Source organism: Anomaloglossus baeobatrachus, chromosome 7, assembly GCF_048569485.1.
Source record: "Anomaloglossus baeobatrachus isolate aAnoBae1 chromosome 7, aAnoBae1.hap1, whole genome shotgun sequence".
NCBI lineage: Eukaryota > Metazoa > Chordata > Amphibia > Anura > Aromobatidae > Anomaloglossus > Anomaloglossus baeobatrachus.
The window spans coordinates 196,105,967-196,127,187 of NC_134359.1; the positions used below are offsets into that span (position 1 = coordinate 196,105,967).

General features: G+C 52.1%; 1 protein-coding gene across 1 annotated transcript in view; it reads right to left on the reverse strand.

Annotated features, from left to right (window-relative positions):
- ZC3H15 (zinc finger CCCH-type containing 15) overlaps positions 1-21,221 on the reverse strand; it is a 112,740-nt gene that overhangs the window by 53,198 nt on the left and 38,321 nt on the right. The window contains exon 6 of the mRNA XM_075319063.1: positions 11,434-11,616. Within this exon, the coding sequence (XP_075175178.1) occupies positions 11,434-11,616 (183 nt within the window). The remainder of the gene's footprint in view (positions 1-11,433; positions 11,617-21,221) is intronic.

Genomic DNA, 21,221 nt, shown 5'->3' on the forward strand with positions numbered 1-21,221 from the left:
GTGGGATCACGGGCTCCTCAGTTTTAGTGCAAAAGCAAGAAGGAGGAAAGCCAATAACTGTTTTAAAGACAAATTCAATCCGAGGAACAACATCGGAGAACTGAACTCTTCAACATGAACAACATGTGCACCCGAAAAAACAAAATCCCTAAGAAAACAGGGCGGGTGCTGGGTCTCCCAATTGGAGCTAGAAGAAAAGGAATTTACGGTAAGTAAACAAAATTCCCTTCTTCTTTGTCGCTCCTAATTGGGAGACCCAGACAATTGGAACGTCCAAAAGCAGTCCCTGGGTGGGTAAAAGAATACCTCGTGATAGGGCCGTCAAACAGCCCTTTCCTACAGGTGGGCCACCGCCGCCTGAAGGACTTGTCTACCTAGGCTGGCATCCGCCGAAGCGTAGGTATGCACCTGATAATGCTTGGTAAAAGTGTGCAGACTCGACCAGGTAGCCGCCTGGCACACCTGCTGAGCCGTAGCCTGGTGCCGTAATGCCCAGGACGCACCCACGGCTCTGGTAGAATGGGCCTTCAGTCCTGATGGAATCGGAAGCCCAGCAGAACGGTAGGTGTGAAGAATTGGTTCCTTGATCCACCGCGCCAGGGTGGATTTGGAAGCTTGCGACCCCTTACGCTGACCAGCGACAAGGATAAAGAGTGCATCCGAGCGGCGCAGGGGCGCCGTGCGGGAAATGTAGATCCTGAGTGCTCTCACCAGATCCAATAAATGCAAACCTTTTTCAAATTGGTGAACTGGATGCGGACACAAAGACGGTAAAGTGATATCCTGGTTGAGATGAAAGGAGGATACCACCTTGGGAAGAAATTCTGGAATTGGACGCAGAACTACCTTGTCCTGGTGAAATACTAGGAAGGGAGGTCTGCATGATAACGCCGCCAGCTCGGACACTCTCCGAAGAGACGTGACCGCCACTAGAAAGGCCACTTTCTGTGAAAGACGAGAAAGGGAAACATCCTTCAAAGGCTCGAAAGGCGGCTTCTGGAGAGCAATTAGGACCTTGTTCAGATCCCAGGGCTCCAACGGCCGCTTGTAAGGGGGGACGATATGACAAACCCCTTGCAGGAACGTGCGTACCTGAGGAAGTCGCGCTAGGCGCTTCTGAAAAAAATACGGATAGCGCGGAGACTTGACCTTTAAGGGAGCCGAGCGACAAACCTTTTTCCAACCCAGACTGCAGGAAGGAAAGAAAAATAGGCAATGCAAATGGCCAGGGAGAAACTCCCTGAGCAGAGCACCAAGATAAGAATATCTTCCACGTCCTGTGGTAGATCTTGGCGGAGGATGGTTTCCTAGCCTGTCTCATGGTGGCAACCACTTCATGAGATAAACCTGAGGTTGTTGTTGTGCCGTGACGCCATCAGGTCGACGTCCGGCATCCCCCAGCGGCGACAGATCTCCTGAAACACGTCCGGGTGAAGGGACCATTCCCCTGCGTCCATGCCCTGGCGACTGAGAAAGTCTGCTTCCCAGTTTTCCACGCCTGGTATGTGAACTGCGGATATGGTGGATGCCGTGTCTTCCACCCACGTCAGAATCCGCCGGACTTCCTGGAAGGCCTGCCGACTGCGTGTTCCCCCTTGCGGTATGCCCGGGGACACAGAGTACCTTAACGAAGCAGGGCCCTGTCCCTGACGATACTCAGCTCCATATCCAGCCGATTCCGGGGGCTGTGGAAGGAGCACGGTCTCAGTGCCTGGAGACCGGTAAAGTCCCACTTCACCCAGAGCCCTAATGGGGATGGGGAAGGAATCAGCATGTGGGCTCCAGCCTCCGTACCCGCAATGGGTACCTCAACCTTAACAAACACCGCCGACAGAAAGTGGGGTGAGAAGGGAGCATGCTGGGGGCCCTAGTATGGGCCCTCTTTTCTTCCATCCGACATAGTCAGCAGCTGCTGCTGACTAAACAGTGGAGCTATGCGTGGATGTCTGACCTCCTTCGCACAAAGCATAAAACTGAGGAGCCCGTGATCCCACGGGGGGGTGTATAGCCAGAAGGGGAGGGGCCTTACACTTTTTAGTGTAATACTTTGTGTGGCCTCCGGAGGCAGTAGCTATACACCCAATTGTCTGGGTCTCCCAATTAGGAGCGACAAAGAAAACTTGAGCGTAACTTTGAGGAGAATATATGGTAGAGTCCTCAGATTATCTATGAAGACCACACAACCCCATATCGTCTTCTCTACCTTCTCTGTGTAGAGTATATGGTGAGTGTGTAAAGGATGATTGCTAAGGCGTGAATACACAGAACCAATGTCCTTGTGTCCAGAAAATGGCACCTGTTCACTTTATGAGGGATGGGCCTTTGGTGTTGTAAACGTCTTCACCTGAGGCTTCCACCCTTTTTAAGTGTCAGAGAAGCCCATAAAGTCACAAGCCCTTCCCTGTCTAATTACTGTACAGAGGACTCGGGGATTAGAAAGATACTGGCAACAGCTGTAATAACCTGAACGCACTAGGAACCAACGGAGCCTCTCAAACCAGCAGGACTTCAACAGGGTTAATGGCGACATGGATGCTGGCACTTCATCATGAGGCAGACTCCAGAGCATGCAGGTGTAATCAGCCGGGAGGCAGTAGCTTGAAGAAGCCTCACCTCACTACTGTATAGATGAGCGGACCCGTTGAAATTCAAAATTTGGCTTGGCGGGTTCATCTGGACTTTAAAGTTTGGTTCTGGACTCGGACTTGACCTGAACCCTAATGGAAGTTGGTGATTGGGCAGTTCGGGTCTCAGCCCACATGCAGCCAGCAAAAAAAATAGATCACTAAGGGGAGGCTCCAAAAGAACCATAATCCAATAAGGGAACTCCTGTTCAAGTAGAGCTATATATACACATACATCATAGATCAAAATGGAAATGCAAATGATAGTTCAGTACTGAAGATTAAAAAAGAAAAAAAAAAAAAGTCACCACGCAAAAAATTAGAAATAAGAACGAACTGGGGTAGCAATAGTTACATATGGTACTAAAGGAGTGCGCATTAAGATGCTCAGTGCTACAAATTGCACATGCACATCAATAAAAAAATTCTTACAATAATATTATGGTCCAACCACTATAAGGTTCTCAATCCAGAGACTGTCAACACTGGTGTGCGTGGGGACCATACATAAATAGGAGGTAAACGGATAGAGTATGTAGATGTACTAGGAATCTGCAGTTACACCGCAGCATAAAGTGACCCCATGCTTACCCATGAAAAGTGACAGTGCGCAGTGCCGGCGTGTCCAATACTGAACTACCGTTTGTTTTTACCTTTTGTACTATTATGTATACTATGACCTATTTTTTTATCAAAATTCTTACATTTTACCAGCTCTTTTTGGGAACATTATATTCCAGTTTTATGTATTTTTCCTCCAAGTCCTTCATTAAATAGGCTGCTTTTGGAGAAAGTAAAAATATCTAATCACAGCACTGAACGGCTTTTGTTGCTGCCCTCCCAGTGTTAACGATAGCAGCAGAGTTGGGGTTTTGCACAGATCTTCACAGCAGAGATGAGGGGAAAATATCTCAGAGAAGCAGAAAAAACAGGCTACAAAGAAGGGAATTTTGTTTACTTACCGTAAATTCCTTTTCTTCTAGCTCCAATTGGGAGACCCAGACAATTGGGGTGTATAGGCTATGCCTCCGGAGGCCGCACAAAGTATTACACTTAAAAGTGTTAAGCCCCTCCCCTTCTGCCTATACACCCCCCGTGCTCCCACGGGCTCCTCAGTTTTGGTGCAAAAGCAAGAAGGAGGAAAAAGAATTATAAACTGGTTTAAAGTAACTTCAATCCGAAGGAATATTGGAGAACTGAAACCATTCAACATGAACAACATGTGTACACAAAAAAACAGGGGCGGGCGCTGGGTCTCCCAATTGGAGCTAGAAGAAAAGGAATTTACGGTAAGTAAACAAAATTCCCTTCTTTGTCGCTCCATTGGGAGACCCAGACAATTGGGACGTCCAAAAGCAGTCCCTGGGTGGGTAAAATAATACCTTGTAAGAGAGCCGTAAAACGGCCTCTTCCTACAGGTGGGCAACCGCCGCCTGAAGGACTCGTCTACCTAGGCTGGCATCCGCCGAAGCATAGGTATGCACCTGATAGTGTTTCGTGAAAGTGTGCAGGCTCGACCAGGTAGCCGCCTGACACACCTGCTGAGCCGTAGCCTGGTGCCTCAAAGCCCAGGACGCGCCCACGGCTCTGGTAGAATGGGCCTTCAGCCCTGAGGGAACTGGAAGCCCAGCCGAACGGTAGGCTTCGAGAATTGGCTCCTTGATCCACCGAGCCAAGGTTGATTTGGAAGCCTGTGACCCTTTACGCTGGCCAGCGACAAGGACAAAGAGTGCATCCGAGCGGCGCAGGGGCGCCGTACGAGAAATGTAGAGTCTGAGTGCTCTCACCAGATCTAACAAGTGCAAATCCCTTTCACATTGGTGAACTGGATGAGGACAAAAAGAAGGTAAGGAGATATCCTGATTGAGATGAAAGGGGGATACCACCTTAGGGAGAAATTCCGGAACCGGACGCAGAACCACCTTGTCCTGGTGAAAAACCAGGAAAGGGGCTTTGCATGACAGCGCTGCTAGCTCAGACACTCTCCGAAGTGAAGTGACTGCTACTAGAAAAACCACTTTCTGCGAAAGGCGTGAGAGAGAAATATCTCTCATTGGCTCGAATGGTGGTTTCTGAAGAACCAGCAAAACCCTGTTCAGATCCCAGGGTTCTAACGGCCGCTTGTAAGGAGGAACGATGTGACAAACCCCCTGCAGGAACGTGCGTACCTGTGGAAGTCTGGCTAGGCGCTTCTGGAAAAACACAGAGCGCTGAGACTTGTCCCTTAAGGGAGCCGAGCGACAAACCCTTTTCCAGTCCAGATTGAAGGAAGGACAGAAAAGTGGGCAAGGCAAAAGGCCAGGGAGAAAAACCCTGAGCAGAGCACCACGACAGGAAAATTTTCCACGTCCTGTGGTAGATCTTGGCGGACGTTGGTTTCCTAGCCTGTCTCATAGTGGCAATGACGTCTTGAGATAACCCTGAAGACGCTAGGATCCAGGACTCAATGGCCACACAGTCAGGTTGAGGGCCGCAGAATTCAGATGGAAAAACGGCCCTTGAGATAGCAAGTCTGGTCGGTCTGGTAGTGCCCACGGTTGGCCGACCGTGAGATGCCACAGATCCGGGTACCACGACCGCCTCGGCCAGTCTGGAGCGACGAGGATGACGCGGCGGCAGTCGGCCCTGATCTCGCGTAACACTCTGGGCAACAGTGCCAGCGGAGGAAACGCATAAGGGTGCTGAAACTGCGACCAATCCTGAACTAAGGCGTCTGCCGCCAGAGCTCTGGGATCTTGAGACCGTGCCATGAACACCGGTACCTTGTTGTTGTGCCGGGACGCCATGAGGTCGACGTCCGGCACCCCCCAGCGGCAACAGATCTCCTGAAACACGTCCGGGTGAAGGGACCATTCCCCTGCGTCCATGCCCTGGCGACTGAGATAGTCTGCTTCCCAGTTTTCCACGCCTGGAATGTGAACTGCAGAGATGGTGGAGGCCGTGGCTTCCACCCACATCAAAATCCGCCGGACTTCCTGGAAGGCTTGCCGACTGCGTGTGCCGCCTTGGTGATTGATGTATGCCACCGCTGTGGAATTGTCTGACTGAATTCTGATCTGCTTGCCTTCCAGCCACTGCTGGAACGCCTTCAGGGCAAGATACACTGCCCGTATTTCCAGCACATTGATCTGAAGCGAGGACTCTTGCTGGGTCCACGTACCCTGAGCCCTGTGGTGGAGAAAAACCGCTCCCCACCCTGACAGACTCGCGTCCGTCGTGACCACCTCCCAGGATGGGGGTAGGAAGGATTTCCCCTTCGATAATAAAGTGGGAAGAAGCCACCACCGAAGGGAAGCTTTGGTCGCCTGAGAGAGGGAGACGTTCCTGTCGAGGGACGTCGGCTTCCTGTCCCATTTGCGTAGGATGTCCCATTGAAGTGGACGCAGGTGAAACTGCGCGAACGGAACTGCCTCCATTGCTGCCACCATCTTCCCCAGGAAGTGCATGAGGCGCCTCAAGGGGTGTGACTGGCCTTGAAGGAGAGATTGTACCCCTGTCTGTAGTGACCGCTGCTTGATCAGTGGAAGCTTCACCATCGCTGAGAGGGTATGAAACTCCATACCAAGATATGTCAGCGATTGGGCCGGTGTCAGATTTGACTTTGGAAAATTGATGATCCACCCGAAACTCTGGAGAGTCTCCAGGGTAGCGTCGAGGCTGTGTTGGCATGCCTCTAGAGAGGGTGCCTTGATCAACAGATCGTCCAAGTACGGGATCACCGAGTGACCCTGAGAGTGGAGGACCGCTACTACAGTAGCCATAACCTTGGTGAAAACCCGTGGGGCTGTTGCTAGGCCGAACGGCAGTGCCACGAACTGCAGGTGTTCGTTTTCTATGGCGAAGCGCAAGAAGCGCTGGTGCTCTGGAGCAATCGGTACGTGGAGATATGCATCCTTGATATCGATCGATGCAAGGAAATCTCCTTGGGACATTGAGGCGATGACGGAGCGGAGGGATTCCATCCGGAACCGCCTGGTCTTTACGTGTTTGTTGAGAAGTTTCAGGTCCAGGACAGGACGGAAAGACCCGTCCTTCTTTGGGACCACAAACAAGTTGGAGTAAAAACCGTGACCCTGTTGCTGAATAGGAACAGGGACCACCACTCCTTCTGCCTTCAGAGTGCCCAGCGCCTGCAGAAGAGCCTCGGCTCGCTCGGGAGGCGGGGATGACCTGAAGAATCGAGTCGGGGGACGAGAGGTGAACTCTATCTTGTAACCGTGAGACAGAATGTCTCTCACCCAACGGTCTTTTACCCGTGGCAGCCAGGTGTCGCAAAAGCGGGAGAGCCTGCCACCGACCGAAGATGCGGAGGGGGGAGGCCGAAAGTCATGAGGAAGCCGCTTTGGTAGCGGCACCTCCGGTGGCCTTTTTAGGACGTGACTTAGACCGCCATGCATCAGAGTTCCTTTGATCTTTCTGAGGCCTTGTGGACGAGGAGAATTGGGACCTGCCCGCGCCCCGAAAGGACCGAAAACTCGACTGCCCCCTCCTCTGTTGGGGTATTTTCGGTTTGGGCTGGGGTAAGGATGTATCCTTTCCCTTGGATTGTTTGATGATTTCATCCAAACGCTCGCCAAACAATCGGTTGGCAGAAATTGGCAAACTGGTTAAGCGCTTTTTGGAAACAGAATCTGCCTTCCATTCCCGTAGCCACAAGGCCCTGCGGAGTACCACCGAATTGGCGGCTGCAACCGCCGTACGGCTCGCAGAGTCCAGAACAGCATTAATAGCGTAAGACGCAAATGCCGAAGTCTGTGTGGTTATGGACGCCACCTGTGGCGCGGACGTGCGTGTGGCTGCGTCGATTTGCGCTTGACCTGCTGAGATAGCTTGCAGCGCCCATACGGCTGCGAATGCTGGGGCAAAAGAAGCGCCGATAGCTTCATAGATGGATTTCAACCAGAGCTCCATCTGCCTGTCAGTGGCATCTTTGAGTGAAGCCCCGTCTTCCACTGCAAGTATGGATCTAGCTGCCAGTCTGGAGATTGGAGTATCCACTTTGGGACACTGAGCCCAACTTTTGACCACGTCAGGGGGAAAGGGATAACGTGTATCCTTAAGGCGCTTAGAAAAACGCTTATCTGGACAAGCATGGTGATTCTGGACTGCCTCTCTGAAATCAGAGTGGTCCAGAAACATACTCGGTGTACGCTTGGGAAACCTGAAACGGAATTTCTCCTGCTGTGAAGCTGACTCCTCCACCGGAGGAGCTGAGGGAGAAATATCCAACATACGATTGATGGACGCAATAAGGTCGTTCACTATGGCGTCCCCGTCCGGAGTATCAAGATTGAGAGCGGCCTCAGGATCAGAATCCTGATCAGCTGTGTCCGCATCATCAACTAGAGATTCCCCCCGCTGAGACCCTGAACAATATGAGGATGTCAAGGGAATTGTCAAGCGAGCTCGCTTAGTCGGTCTGGGGCCGGGGTCTGTGTCAGAACCCTCAGCCTGGGATCCATGAGACACCCCAGGAGGACATTGTTGGTCCAACTGAGGTGGGCCAGGGGACAAAGATTCAACAGAGTCCCTGTGCTGAGATACCGGCCTGGACTGCAAGGCTTCTAGTATCTTAGCCATAGTCTCAGAGAGTTTTGCAAACTCTGTCCCCGTCACCTGAACAGTGTCAGCAGGTGGCTCCCCCTGGGCCCCCCTTAGCAGAGGCTCTAGCTGAGTAAGTGCCACAGGGGCCGAACAATGCACACAATGAGGGTCAGTGGAACCTGCCGGTAGCGGGGTCATACATGCGGCGCAGGCAGCATAATAAGCCTGTGTTTTGGCACCCCTGCCTTTCGTGGGCGCCATGCTATTATCTTCCCTGAGTAACACAATAGGGTATATAGCCAGAAATCAACTGTGCACCATACAGTGTAAAATATGTATACCATAAACATATAATGTTACACTACTGCACAATGGGGCTAGCACCACAGGTGCTGCTTACCACCAGCCTAAGGCGGTTGTGAGGCCACCAGAGTCCCTGCCTGAGTCTCCCAGACTTTGTCCCCCTCTGTAGCGTCCAAGGAGCTGACAGGAATGGCTGCCGGCGTCCTGAGGAGAGGTGGGAGCCGTGGGCGTGGCTCAGAAAGAGCGGGAGCTGGTGCCTGCACTGTGCACAGTGAGGGGAGTGGAGTATGCAAAGCATGCTCCAGCCCTCAGTGCTGCTCGTTCTGTGCAGCGTCCCGCCCTTCCCCTGCCTGTCAGGGCTGTGGGCGGGAGGAAAGGAAACTAGGCCGCAAAAAGCCGGGGACTCTAGTAATAAACGCGGCCGCCGTAAAAGCGCGGCCGGCGCGAAAGTCCCCGGCGCACTACAAGTCCCAGCCGCGCCGCAGTGTTTCCCTGGCAGCGGCGGTTAGTGCGGCAGTCCCTATACATAAACACACTCAGCAGCGCTGAGTGTGTAATGGCACATATTAACCCGGTCAGCGCCGCGGTCCCCGGTGCACTAGCACACCCAGCAATGCTGGAGTGTTGCTGTGCGCGGTCCCCACGGGGACACAGAGTACCTCCAAGTAGCAGGGCCATGTCCCTGAACGATACCCGGCTCCTATCCAGCAGTCTCCCAGGAGTTGTGGATTTAGCACGGTCTCAGTGCCTGGAGACCGATAGGATCCCACTTCACCAGAGCCCTGAGGGGGATGGGGAAGGAAAGCAGCATGTGGGCTCCAGCCTCCGTACCCGCAATGGATACCTCAACCTTAACTACACCGCCGACAAGAGTGGGGTGAGAAGGGAGCATGCTGGGGGCCCTATATGGGCCCACTTTTCTTCCATCCGATATAGTCAGCAGCTGCTGCTGACCAATCTGTGGAGCTGTGCGTGCGTGTCTGACCTCCTTCGCACAAAGCAAAAAACTGAGGAGCCCGTGGGAGCACGGGGGGTGTATAGGCAGAAGGGGAGGGGCTTAACACTTTTAAGTGTAATACTTTGTGCGGCCTCCGGAGGCATAGCCTATACACCCCAATTGTCTGGGTCTCCCAATGGAGCGACAAAGAAAGAAGGACAATACATGAAGAGGAGATAAGTACAAGATGGAAACTGTGCTGCCATATGAGCAGTGAACACAGTCCTCACATCTAGCCTCTATTACTGGAGGGACACGCGGGCCTCACATTCAGCCTCTATTACTGGGAGGGACAGGCGGGCCACACATCCAGCCTATATTACTGGAGGGACACGCGGGCCTCACAATCAGCCTATATTACTGGGAGGGACACGCGGGCCTCACAATCAGCCTATATTACTGGGAGGGACATGCAGGCCTCACATCCAGCCTATATTACTGGGAGGGACACACGGGCCTCACATTCAGCCTATATTACTGGGAGGGACACACGGGCCTCACATTCAGCCTATATTACTGGGAGGGACACACGGGCCTCACATTCAGCCTATATTACTGGGAGGGACATGCGGGCCTCACATCCAGCCTCTATTACTGGGAGGGACACACAGGCCTCACATTCAGCCTATATTACTGGGAGGGACACACAGGCCTCACATTCAGCCTATATTACTGGGAGGGACACACAGGCCTCACATTCAGCCTATATTACTGGGAGGGACACACGGGCCTCACATTCAGCCTATATTACTTGGAGGGACACACGGGCCTCACATTCAGCCTATATTACTGGGAGGGACACACAGGCCTCACATTCAGCCTATATTACTGGGAGGGACACACAGGCCTCACAGTCAGTCTATATTAATTGGAGACACGTCTACAAGAGAAAAAAAAAAAAAAAAAATCGGAAACTGATCAGGCTACAAACTGCATATCAAGGGATCTGCAAATGAAGGAAGTAATGAAGATTGTATATTGAAAACTTACAAAAACTGTGGCTAAGCAATGAATTAAGTCTCATCGGCGTGTTGACAATGTTCTCTCCCATCTTGCATTGGCTGAGTCCCCACAGGAGTGGGGATCATGCCGAAGAGCGTGCAGATATGCCATTCAGCCTGCCTTATATTAATAGGGTCAATCATTCTAATTCAGCCATGCCTTTTAATGAAGCCCATAGCGGCTCCTCTGTGAGTCCCCTCTGACCACATCTAACCACACTATGTTTCAAGGTATTTTCTATTACATTTATGATTCAGTGTTGCATTCTGTGGGTTGACTGTCTCCTTGATCTGCATATTGAGCTGATATTCTTATTTACTCTGCTGATTACCTATTACACATGGTTTATTTTCACCTCATTGCTTTGGGTTTTTGGTCATCACCATATTTTTCATATTCATTCTCAATTGTGTGTAATTATATAGCTATGTGACCTTACTAATTGTTTTTATCTACGGTTTTAGTCTTCTCCAATCATAATTTTGTATTATTGACACTAAAATGTTTATAATTTTCAGATCTTTATTTCCCTTACTTTGGCCCATTATTTTGGGTAATGAGGGAAATCTCTTTGGTTTCATTTGTAAACAAGCCTGAAGAAGGAGCCTCTGTATTCTGAAACCTTGTAAATATAACATTTTTCTGGTTAGACAATAAAAGGTATCACTCATAGAATACTGTTATGTTTCACTAAATATACAAAGCATTGTAAGAAAGCAGAATATAACATAGTAAACCCAGAACAAGGGGTTTAGGACATCTGTAACCCCATCTGTATGCAGTGGGTGCTAGACATGTGTTTCCAGATGTGTTGTGCCACAATCCTCTGCTCACAGATGGTGCGACTCAAACGTGAATACCGTCAGTATTACATACTTGAGTGTAGTGACGTCATAAGCAATTGCCAATAGTAAGAGCTCTGAAAAATGTGACTGCACCCATTTTGCAAGCAATTAGGCATACCTCCTTTTCTATCAAGTCTTCTAACGATATTTCATCTTCCTTTTCTTCTTTCTTTTTGTCCTTCTTTAATACAAAGCCGGGAGGCAGAGCGTGGCGATACATGCAAACGTCACCTCCACCGGGGCAGACCCAAAACCATCCATATTTGTTGCCTTCTATTGCGTCTAAGAAGAATTTACAAACCTGTGACAATAAATGTATAGAGATCAGAAGCTGAAGAGATTCATTTATTCTGAAGGGCAAGACACAGCCACAGAACAGGAGAACATTTTGTAGCTCAGTGGCCAATCTATATCTCCCCCACACGCCATGCCCCATAGTGGTGAACCTGAAACACGGGGCAATAGTTAGAGTGCACAAGCATTATCCAGGTGTATACAAGTTCTAAATACCCTGGTGTGCACGAGTCCTTACCCCAGATTATTTTTTTTCCACTTACGACTTCCCCTCTAAGAACCAGAACTGAGAATCTAACAATGAATCCTCAACCAAAAAAGAGAATTTTGTTTACTTACCGTAAATTCTTTTTCTTATAGTTCCGACATGGGAGACCCAGACCATGGGTGTTTAGCTTCTGCCTCCGGAGGACACACAAAGTACTACACTAAAAATTGTAGCTCCTCCCTCCTAGCATATACACCCCCTGGATAACCAAATATAGCCAGTTTAGTGCAAAAGCTGAAGGAGGACATCCACCCACAAGTAGAGATAGAGCAAAACCCGGAACAACCGGAACCTCTGTCTACAACAACAGCCGGTGAAAACACACAGAACAAGAAAACTGCCAACAGGCAACAGGGAGGGTGCTGGGTCTCCCATGTCGGAACTATAAGAAAAAGAATTTACGGTAAGTAAACAAAATTCTCTTTTTCTTCATCGTTCCTTATGGGAGACCCAGTCCATGGGACGTCTCAAAGCAGTCCATGGGTGGGAATAAACAGAAAACTGAGAAGTAGGCGAAACCTAACTTCACAAATGGGCGACAGCCGCCTGAAGGATGCGTCTGCCCAAGCTCGCATCTGCCGAAGCATGAGCATGCACTTGGTAGTGCTTCGAAAAGGTATGCAGACTGGACCAAGTGGCAGCCTGACAGACCTGCTGAGCCGTAGCCTGGTGCCTGAAAGCCCAAGAGGCACCGACAGCTCTGGTCGAGTGTGCCTTGATCCCCGGCGGGGGAGGCACTTGAGTACACTGGTAGGCATCGGAAATGGCCGACCTAATCCAGCGAGCTAGGGTCGGCTTAGAAGCCGAGAGGCCCTTACGCTGACCAGTGGTCAGCACAAAGAGAGGTGCACCGCCTAAGAGCAGCGGTGCGAGACACATAGATCCGGAGCGCCCGCACCAGATCCAGAGTATGCAACGCTTTTTCAAAGCGATGAACAGGAGCCGGACAAAAGGAAGGCAGGGAAATATCCTGGTTAAAGGTGGAAAGGAGATAACACCTTAGGAAGAAAGTCCGGAGACGGACGAAGAACCACCTTGTCTTGGTGAAAAACCAAAAAAGGTGACTCCGAGGAGAGACTCTCCTGAGGGAAGTTATGGCCACTAGAAAGACCACTTTCTGTGAAAGACGAGACAAAGAAACCTCCCTAAGAGGCTCAAAAGGGGGTTTCTGCAAGGCCGTGAGGACCAGATTAAGGTCCCAGGGATCCAGAGGCCGCCGGTAAGGCGGAATAATGTGAGATGCGCCCTGCATGAAGGTGCGCACCTGAGCCAGCCGGGCGATACGCCGCTGGAACAACACTGACAGAGCCGAGACCTGTCTCTTGAGGGAATTGAGGGATAGTCCTAGCTGCAGACCAGACTGCAGGAAGGACAGAAGGGTCGGCAGGGAAAAAGGCCAAGGGGCATGGCCGGAAGAACGACACCAGGACAGGAAAATTCTCCAAGTCCTGTGGTAAATTTTGGCCGAGGAAGACTTCTGAGCCTGAGTCATAGTGGAGATGACTTCGGAAGGAATGCCGGAAGCCGTCAGGATCCAGGACTCAAGAGCCACGCCGTCAATCTGAGAGCCGCAGAATTCTGGCGGAAAAACGGACCTTGTGAGAGAAGGTCTGGGCGGTCCGGGAGATGCCACGGCATCTCTACGGACAGATGGAGCAGGTCTGGGTACCAAGCTCGCCTGGGCCAGTCTGGAGCAATGAGTTTGACCCGACGGCCCTCCATTCTGATCTTGCGCAGGACTCTGGGCAAGAGAACTAGAGGTGGAAACACGTAAGACAGACGGAACTGGGACCAATCCTGAACCAGCGCGTCCGCTGCAAAGGCCTGAGGATCGTGGGAGTGAGCCACGTAAACCGGAACCTTGTTGTTGTGCCGGGATGCCATTAGATCCACTTCCGGAGTGCCCCACTTGCGGCAGATTGACCGGAACACTGCCGGATGCAGAGCCCACTCGCCGTTGTCCACGGATTGACGGCTGAGATAATCTGCCTCCCAGTTTTCTACGCCTGGGATGTGGACTGCGGATATGGTGGACTTGGAGTCCTCCGTCCACTGAAGGATGCGTTGAACCTCCAACATTGCCAGGCGGCTGCGAGTCCCGCCCTGGTGATGGATGTAGGCAACTGCTGTCGCGTTGTCTGACTGGACTCGAATGTGCTTGCCCGCCAACAGGTGGTGAAAGGCTACGAGAGCTAAGAGCACAGCTCTGATTTCCAGCACATTGATCGAGAGGGCTGATTCGGACGGAGTCCAAGTGCCCTGTGCTCGGTGGTGGAGAAATACTGCTCCCCAGCCGGATAGACTGGCATCCGTGGTGAGGATCACCCAGGACGGGGCCAGGAAGGAGCGTCCCTGAGACAGAGAGAGGGGCCGAAGCCACCACTGAAGAGAGCTCCTGGTCTGTGGCGACAGAGCCACCAACCTGTGCGAGGAAGAAGTCAGCTTGTCCCAACAGCGGAGAATGTCCAGCTGTAGAGGACGCAGATGGAACTGGGCAAAGGGAACCGCTTCCATTGACGCCACCATCTGACCCAGCACCTGCATGAGGTGCCTGATGGAATGACGGCGGGGCCTCAACAGAGAGCGCACCGCCAGATGGAGGGACTGCTGTTTGACTACGGGCAGCTTGACAAGTGCCGGCAGAGTCTCGAATTGCATCCCTAGGTACGTGAGTTTTTGAGTCGGGGTCAGAGTGGACTTGGGCAGATTGACAAGCCACCCGAATTGAACAAGAGTGGCGAGAGTGAGCGAGACACTCCGCTGACAGTCTGCGCTGGATGAAGCCTTGACAAGAAGGTCGTCCAGGTAAGGAATCACTGCCAACCCCTGGAGGTGCAGAACCGCAACCACTGCTGCCATGACCTTGGTAAATACTCGAGGGGCCGTGGCTAACCCGAAGGGGAGAGCCACGAATTGGAAATGTTCCTCTCCGATTGCAAAACGTAGCCAACGCTGGTGTGAAACTGCAATTGGCACATGCAGATAGGCATCTCTGATGTCGATGGATGCCAGGAAATCTCCTTGGGTCATTGAGGCAATGACTGATCGCAGAGACTCCATGCGAAAGTGCCGCACCTGAACATGCTTGTTGAGAAGCTTGAGATCCAGGATGGGCCGGAAGGAACCGTCCTTTTTGGGGACCAGGAAGAGATTTGAGTAAAAACCTCTGAACCGTTCCCTGGCGGGAACCGGTACAATCACTCCGCTGGCCTGCAAGGATGCCACGGCCTGAGAGAAGGCGGCAGCCTTGGAGCAGGGGGGAGTTGACAGAAAAAATCTGTTTGGCGGGCTGGAAGAGAACTCTATCCTGTAGCCGTGGGAGATGATATCCCGCACCCACTGATCGGAGACGTGTTGAAACCACACGTCGCCAAAGTGGGAGAGCCTGCCACCGACCAAGGACGTTGCTGGCTCGGCCAGATAGTCAAGAGGAGGCTGCCTTGGTGGCAGCAGCTCCTGCAGACTTTTGTGGACGCGGCTTCCTGCGCCAGGTGGGCTTCTGGTCCTTGGCTGAGTTAGTGGACGAGGCCGAGGGCTTAGAGGACAACCAGTTAGAGGAACGAAAGGAACGAAACCTCGACTGGTTCCTGCCCTGGACAGGTTTCCTGGTTTTAGTCTGTGGCAAGGAAGTACTCTTCCCGCCAGTAGCTTCCTTAATTATTTCATCCAGTTGTTCACCGAACAGCCTGGACCCAGCAAATGGGAGCCCAGCAAGGTACTTCTTTGAGGAAGCATCTGCCCTCCACTGTCGAAGCCACAAGATCCTGCGGATAGCGAGGGAATTAGCGGAGACCACCGCAGTGCGGTGAGAGGCCTCCAGCATTGCAGACATGGCGTAGGCTGAAAAGGCTGAAGCCTGGGAAGTTAAGGCAACCAATTCAGGCATAGAGTCCCTAGTGAGGGAATGCATCTCCTCTAGGGAAGCAGAGATGGCTTTGAGAGCCCACACTGCTGGAAAGGATGGGGAGAACGAGGCCCCTGCCGCCTCATAGACAGACTTGGCCAGGAGGTCAACCTGGCGGTCAGTGGGATCCTTAAGTGAGGTGCAATCAGCCACAGATACAACTGTCCGGGCTGAGAGTCTAGACACCGGAGGGTCTACCTTTGGTGAGTGAGCCCACTCCTTGACCACCTCAGGTGGAAAAGGATAACGGTCATCAGAACCACGCTTTGGGAAGCGTTTGTCAGAACAGGCTCTGGGCTTGGACACAGTGGCTTGCAAACTGCAGTGGTTAAAGAACACACTCCTTGTTCTCTTAGGCAAGGTAAACTGGTGCTTTTCTGCCAGAGAGGGTTGCTCCTCTGATACTGGCGGATTGAGGTCCAGTACAGAATTAATGGACGCAATCAAATCACTCACATCTGCATCACCCTCGGTCAGATCAATGGGGCACATGGAGGTAGCGTCCGAGCCCCCAGTAAAGATATCCTCCTCGTCCTGCGGGTCGGCTCGTGAATCGGACGAGGAAGGAGAGGGATCCCTGCGTCTCCTCTTAGGAGGACGGGGTCTGGGCGCAGATGAAGAATCCTCTGTGAGCTCTGCAGAGCGAGCCGAAGAAGCAGAGGCGCCCTGATAAGGGGGCTGATGCAAGGTTAGCAGAGTCCGGGACAGGTGTCCCATGGAGTCGGCGAAGGACTGGGAGATAGACTTAGAAAACAGTTCTACCCAAGCCGGGGGTTCAGCCACCGGGGCCGGAGCAGCCGGAGGGACCACTGGGGAGACTCCAGGCTGAGGCACCACCATGTTAGAGCAGGCATCACAATGAGGATATGTGCTCGGTTCAGGCAGTACGAGCTTACATGCAGTGCATATTGAGTACAGCCTTGCAGCCTTGCTCCTAGTGTGAGACATGCTGCTGAGGTGGAGGCTCTGCAGTAAAGAATACACTCCTTCAGAATGACCCCCAGAGAGTGTATAAGAAAGTCCACAAACCAGAGGTTGTGGCTTACTAGACCGTTTTGTGTGCCCTCCGGATTCCACAGCTCGGACCCCCAGACAGGTTGCAGAGATGCAGCAGCCAGCGCCGATCAGTGTGTGAACGCTGATAAAATGGCGCCGGAGTGAGGAGGGGGGGGCGGGGCCTAGTCCAATAGCGGGAACCGGAGGGCCAAGGGGATATACAGGGGAGGGGAACCTCTCATCAGAGAGGAGTGTCCTCCCCTGAGCTGAACGGCCGGTGGGCGGCGCCGCACTGTCCCTCTGCATGACTGACATGCAGGGGCAGTGAAAACGAAACTAGGCCGCAGCCGAAGCCGGGGCCTAAATTTTACAATGCGGCCGGCGCTCAGGCACCCTCGGCGTGGTTCTCTGGTGAAAACCGGACAACCGGCCGGAAATGTCACAAAGGTTACAAAACACACTCTCCCCAACATTAAAGTACAAGGGACCCCCCTGACAATAACGTCTCAATACTTAGCTTTTGAGACGCAGGGCCAGGTCCCTGAGGGATGAGTGCTCCGTCCGGCAGGGTCCTGAAAGGGCTGCGGATGGAGACCGGTCTCCTGCAAAGCAGTGAGAACCGTGCTGGCTCCCACTTCATGCCAGAGCCCGAGGGATGGTGAAGGAGCGCGGCATGTAAGGCTCCAGCCTTGAAATCAACCTTAACAACACCGCCGACACAGTGGGGTGAGAAGGGACATGCCGGGGGTCCAGCTTGAACCCGCTTTTCTTCCAACTCTTTAAAATGAAAATCAGATGAGAATGCATGAATGTGGATGTGTGCCTCCTGAACACAAAGCATTGAACTGGCTATATTTGGTTATCCAGGGGGTGTATATGCTAGGAGGGAGGAGATACACTTTTTAGTGTAGTACTTTGTGTGTCCTCCGGAGGCAGAAGCTATACACCCATGGTCTGGGTTTCCCATAAGGAACGATGAAGAAATTATGAATATTGAGTATTCTGGATCTACCACTACCAGTAATTGGTTTATCTAGAATGCTCTATACTACTAGAAATACTATTGCTTCCCACTGGATACAATCTGCTCCTCCATATACAGGTGAATTCACTAACAGAGTCAATGGGCTTATTCGTGTAGAAAAAGGAGTGTGTGTATATTATATATACATATATATATATATATACACATACATATATATATATATATATATACATACATACATATACATACACATTATATATATATATATATATATATATATATACACACACATATGAAGGGAATTTTGTTACTTACCGTAAATTCCTTTTCTTCTAGCTCTTATTGGGAGACCCAGACGATTGGGGTATAGCTACTGCCTCCGGAGGCCACACAAAGCACTACACTAAAAAGTGCAAGGCCCCTCCCCTTCTGGCTATACCCCCCCGTGGTATCACGGGTTCTCCAGTTTTAGTGCCAAAGCAAGAAGGAGGAAAGCCAATAACTGGTTTAAACAAATTAACTCCGAGTAACATCGGAGAACTGAAAAACCTTTCAACATGAACAACATGTGTACCCGCAAACAACGAAAACATCCCGAAGGACAACAGGGCGGGTGCTGGGTCTCCCAATAAGAGCTAGAAGAAAAGGAATTTACGGTAAGTAACAAAATTCCCTTCTTCTTCAGCGCTCTATTGGGAGACCCAGACGATTGGGACGTCCAAAAGCTGTCCCTGGGTGGGTAAAAAAATACCTCATGTTAGGGCTGCAAAACAGCCCTCCCCTACGGGGGTGTCACTGCCGCCTGCAGGACTCTTCTACCTAAGCTGGCATCCGCCGAAGCATAGGTATGCACCTGATAATGCTTGGTGAAAGTGTGCAGACTGGACCAGGTAGCTGCCTGGTACACTTGTTGAGCCGAAGCCTGGTGTCGTAATGCCCAGGACGCACCCACGGCTCTGGTTGAGTGGGCTTTTAGCCCTGAAGGAACCGGAAGCCCCGCAGAACGGTAGGCCTCTAGAATTGGTTCTTTGATCCATCGAGCCAGGGTGGCTTTAGAAGCCTGCAACCCCTTGCGCGGACCAGCGACAAGGACAAAAAGTGCATCGGAACGGCGCATGGGCGCCGTGCGGGAAATGTAGAGTCTGAGTGCTCTCACCAGATCTAGCAAACGTAAGTCCTTTTCATACCGGTGAACCGGATGAGGACAAAAGGAAGGCAAGGATATATCCTGATTAAGATGAAATGAGGATACGACCTTAGGGAGAAACTCCGGAATGGGGCGCAGCACTACCTTGTCCTGGTGGAACACCAGGAAGGGAGCCTTGGATGACAGAGCTGCCAGCTCAGACACTCGCCGAAGCGATGTGATCGCAACGAGAAACGCCACCTTCTGTGACAGGCGAGAAAGGAAACTTCCTTCAGAGGCTCGAAAGGCGGCTTCTGGAGAGCAACTAATACCCTGTTGAGATCCCATGGATCTAACGGCCGCTTGTACGGGGGTACGATATGACAGACCCCCTGTAGGAACGTGCGCACCGTAGAAAGACGTGCTAGACGCTTCTGAAAAAACACGGATAGTGCCGAGACTTCCCCCTTAAGGAAGCCGAGCGACAAGCCCTTTTCTAACCCCGATTGCAGGAAGGAAAGAAAAGTAGGCAATGCAAATGGCCAGGGAGACACTCCCTGAGCCGAGCACCAGGTTAAGAAAATCTTCCACGTTCTGTGGTAGATCTTAGCAGAGGTGGACTTCCTAGCCTGTTTCATGGTGGCAACGACCCCTTGGGATAATCCTGAAGACGCTAGGATCCAGGACTCAATGGCCACACAGTCAGGTTCAGGGCCGCAGAATTCCGATGGAAAAACGGCCCTTGGGACAGTAAGTCTGGCCAGCCTGGTAGTGACCACGGTCGGCCGACCGTGAGATGCCACAGATCCGGGTACCACGATCTCCTCGGCCAGTCTGGGGCGACGAGTATGACGCGGCTGCAATCGGATCTGATTTTTTGCGCAGTACTCTGGGCAAGAGTGCCAGAGGTGGAAACACATATGTGAGCCGGAACTGCGACCAATCTTGCACTAAGGCGTCTGCCGCCAGAGCTCTGTGATCGCGCGATCGTGCCATAAATGCCGGGACCTTGTTGTTGTGCCGAGACGCCATTAGGTCGACGTCCGGCACCCCCCAGCGGCGACAGATTTCCTGAAACACGTCCGGGTGAAGGGACCATTCCCCTGCGTCCATACCCTGGCGACTGAGGAAGTCTGCTTCCCAGTTTTCTACGCCCGGGATGTGAACTGCGGATATGGTGGATGTTGTGTCCTCCACCCACATGAGGATTCGCCGGACTTCCTGGAAGGCTTGCCGACTGCGCGTCCCTCCTTGGTGGTTGATGTATGCCACCGCTGTGGAGTTGTCCGACTGGATTCGGATCTGCTCTCTTTCTAGCCACTGCTGGAAAGCTAGTAGGGTAAGATACCCTGCCCCGATTTCCAGAACATTGATCTGAAGGGTGGACTCCTGCTGAGTCCACGTCCCCTGAGCCCTGTGGCGGAGACAAACTGCTCCCCACCCTGACAGACTCGTATCTGTCGTGACCACTGCCCAGGATGGGGGTAGGAAGGATCTTCACTGTGACAATGAGGTGGGAATAAGCCACCATTGCAGAGAGTCCTTGGCCGTCTGGGAAAGGGAGACTTTCCTGTCCAGGGAGGTTGACTGCCCGTCCCATTGGCGGAGAATGTCCCCTTGCAGTTGGCGCAGATGAAACTGCGCAAAGGGAACTGCCTCCATGGCTGCCACCATCTTCCCTAGGAAGTGCATGAGGCGCCTTAAGGGGTGCGACTGGCCTTGAAGGAGAGACTGCACCTCTGTTTGCAGTGAACGCTGCTTGTTCAGCGGAAGCTTCACGATCGCTGATAGAGTGTGAACTCCATGCCGAGATACGTTAGTGATTGAGTCGGTGACCGATTTGACCTTGCCAAATTGATGATCCACCCGAAAGTCTGGAGAGTCTCCAGCGCAACATTCAGGCTGCGTTGTCATGCCTCGAGGGAGGGTGCTTTGACGAGTAGATCGTCCAAGTAAGGGATCACCGGGTGTCCCTGAGAGTGCAAGACTGCTACCACTGCTGCCATGACCTTGGTGAACACCCGTGGGGCTGTCGCCAGACCGAATGGCAGAGCTACGAACTGAAGATGGTCGTCTCCTATCACAAAACGTAGAAAACGTTGGTGCTCCGTAGCAATTGGCAGGTGGAGATAGGCATCTTTGATGTCTGTTGAGGCAAGGAAGTCTCCTCGAAACATTGAGGTAATGACGGATCGGAGGGATTCCATCCGGAACCGCCTGGCGTTCGCATGCTTATTGAGCAGTTTTAGGTCCAGAACAGGACGGAAGGAGCCGTCCTTTTTTGGAGCCACAAAGAGATTGGAGTACAAACCCTCGCCCTCGTTCCTGAGGGG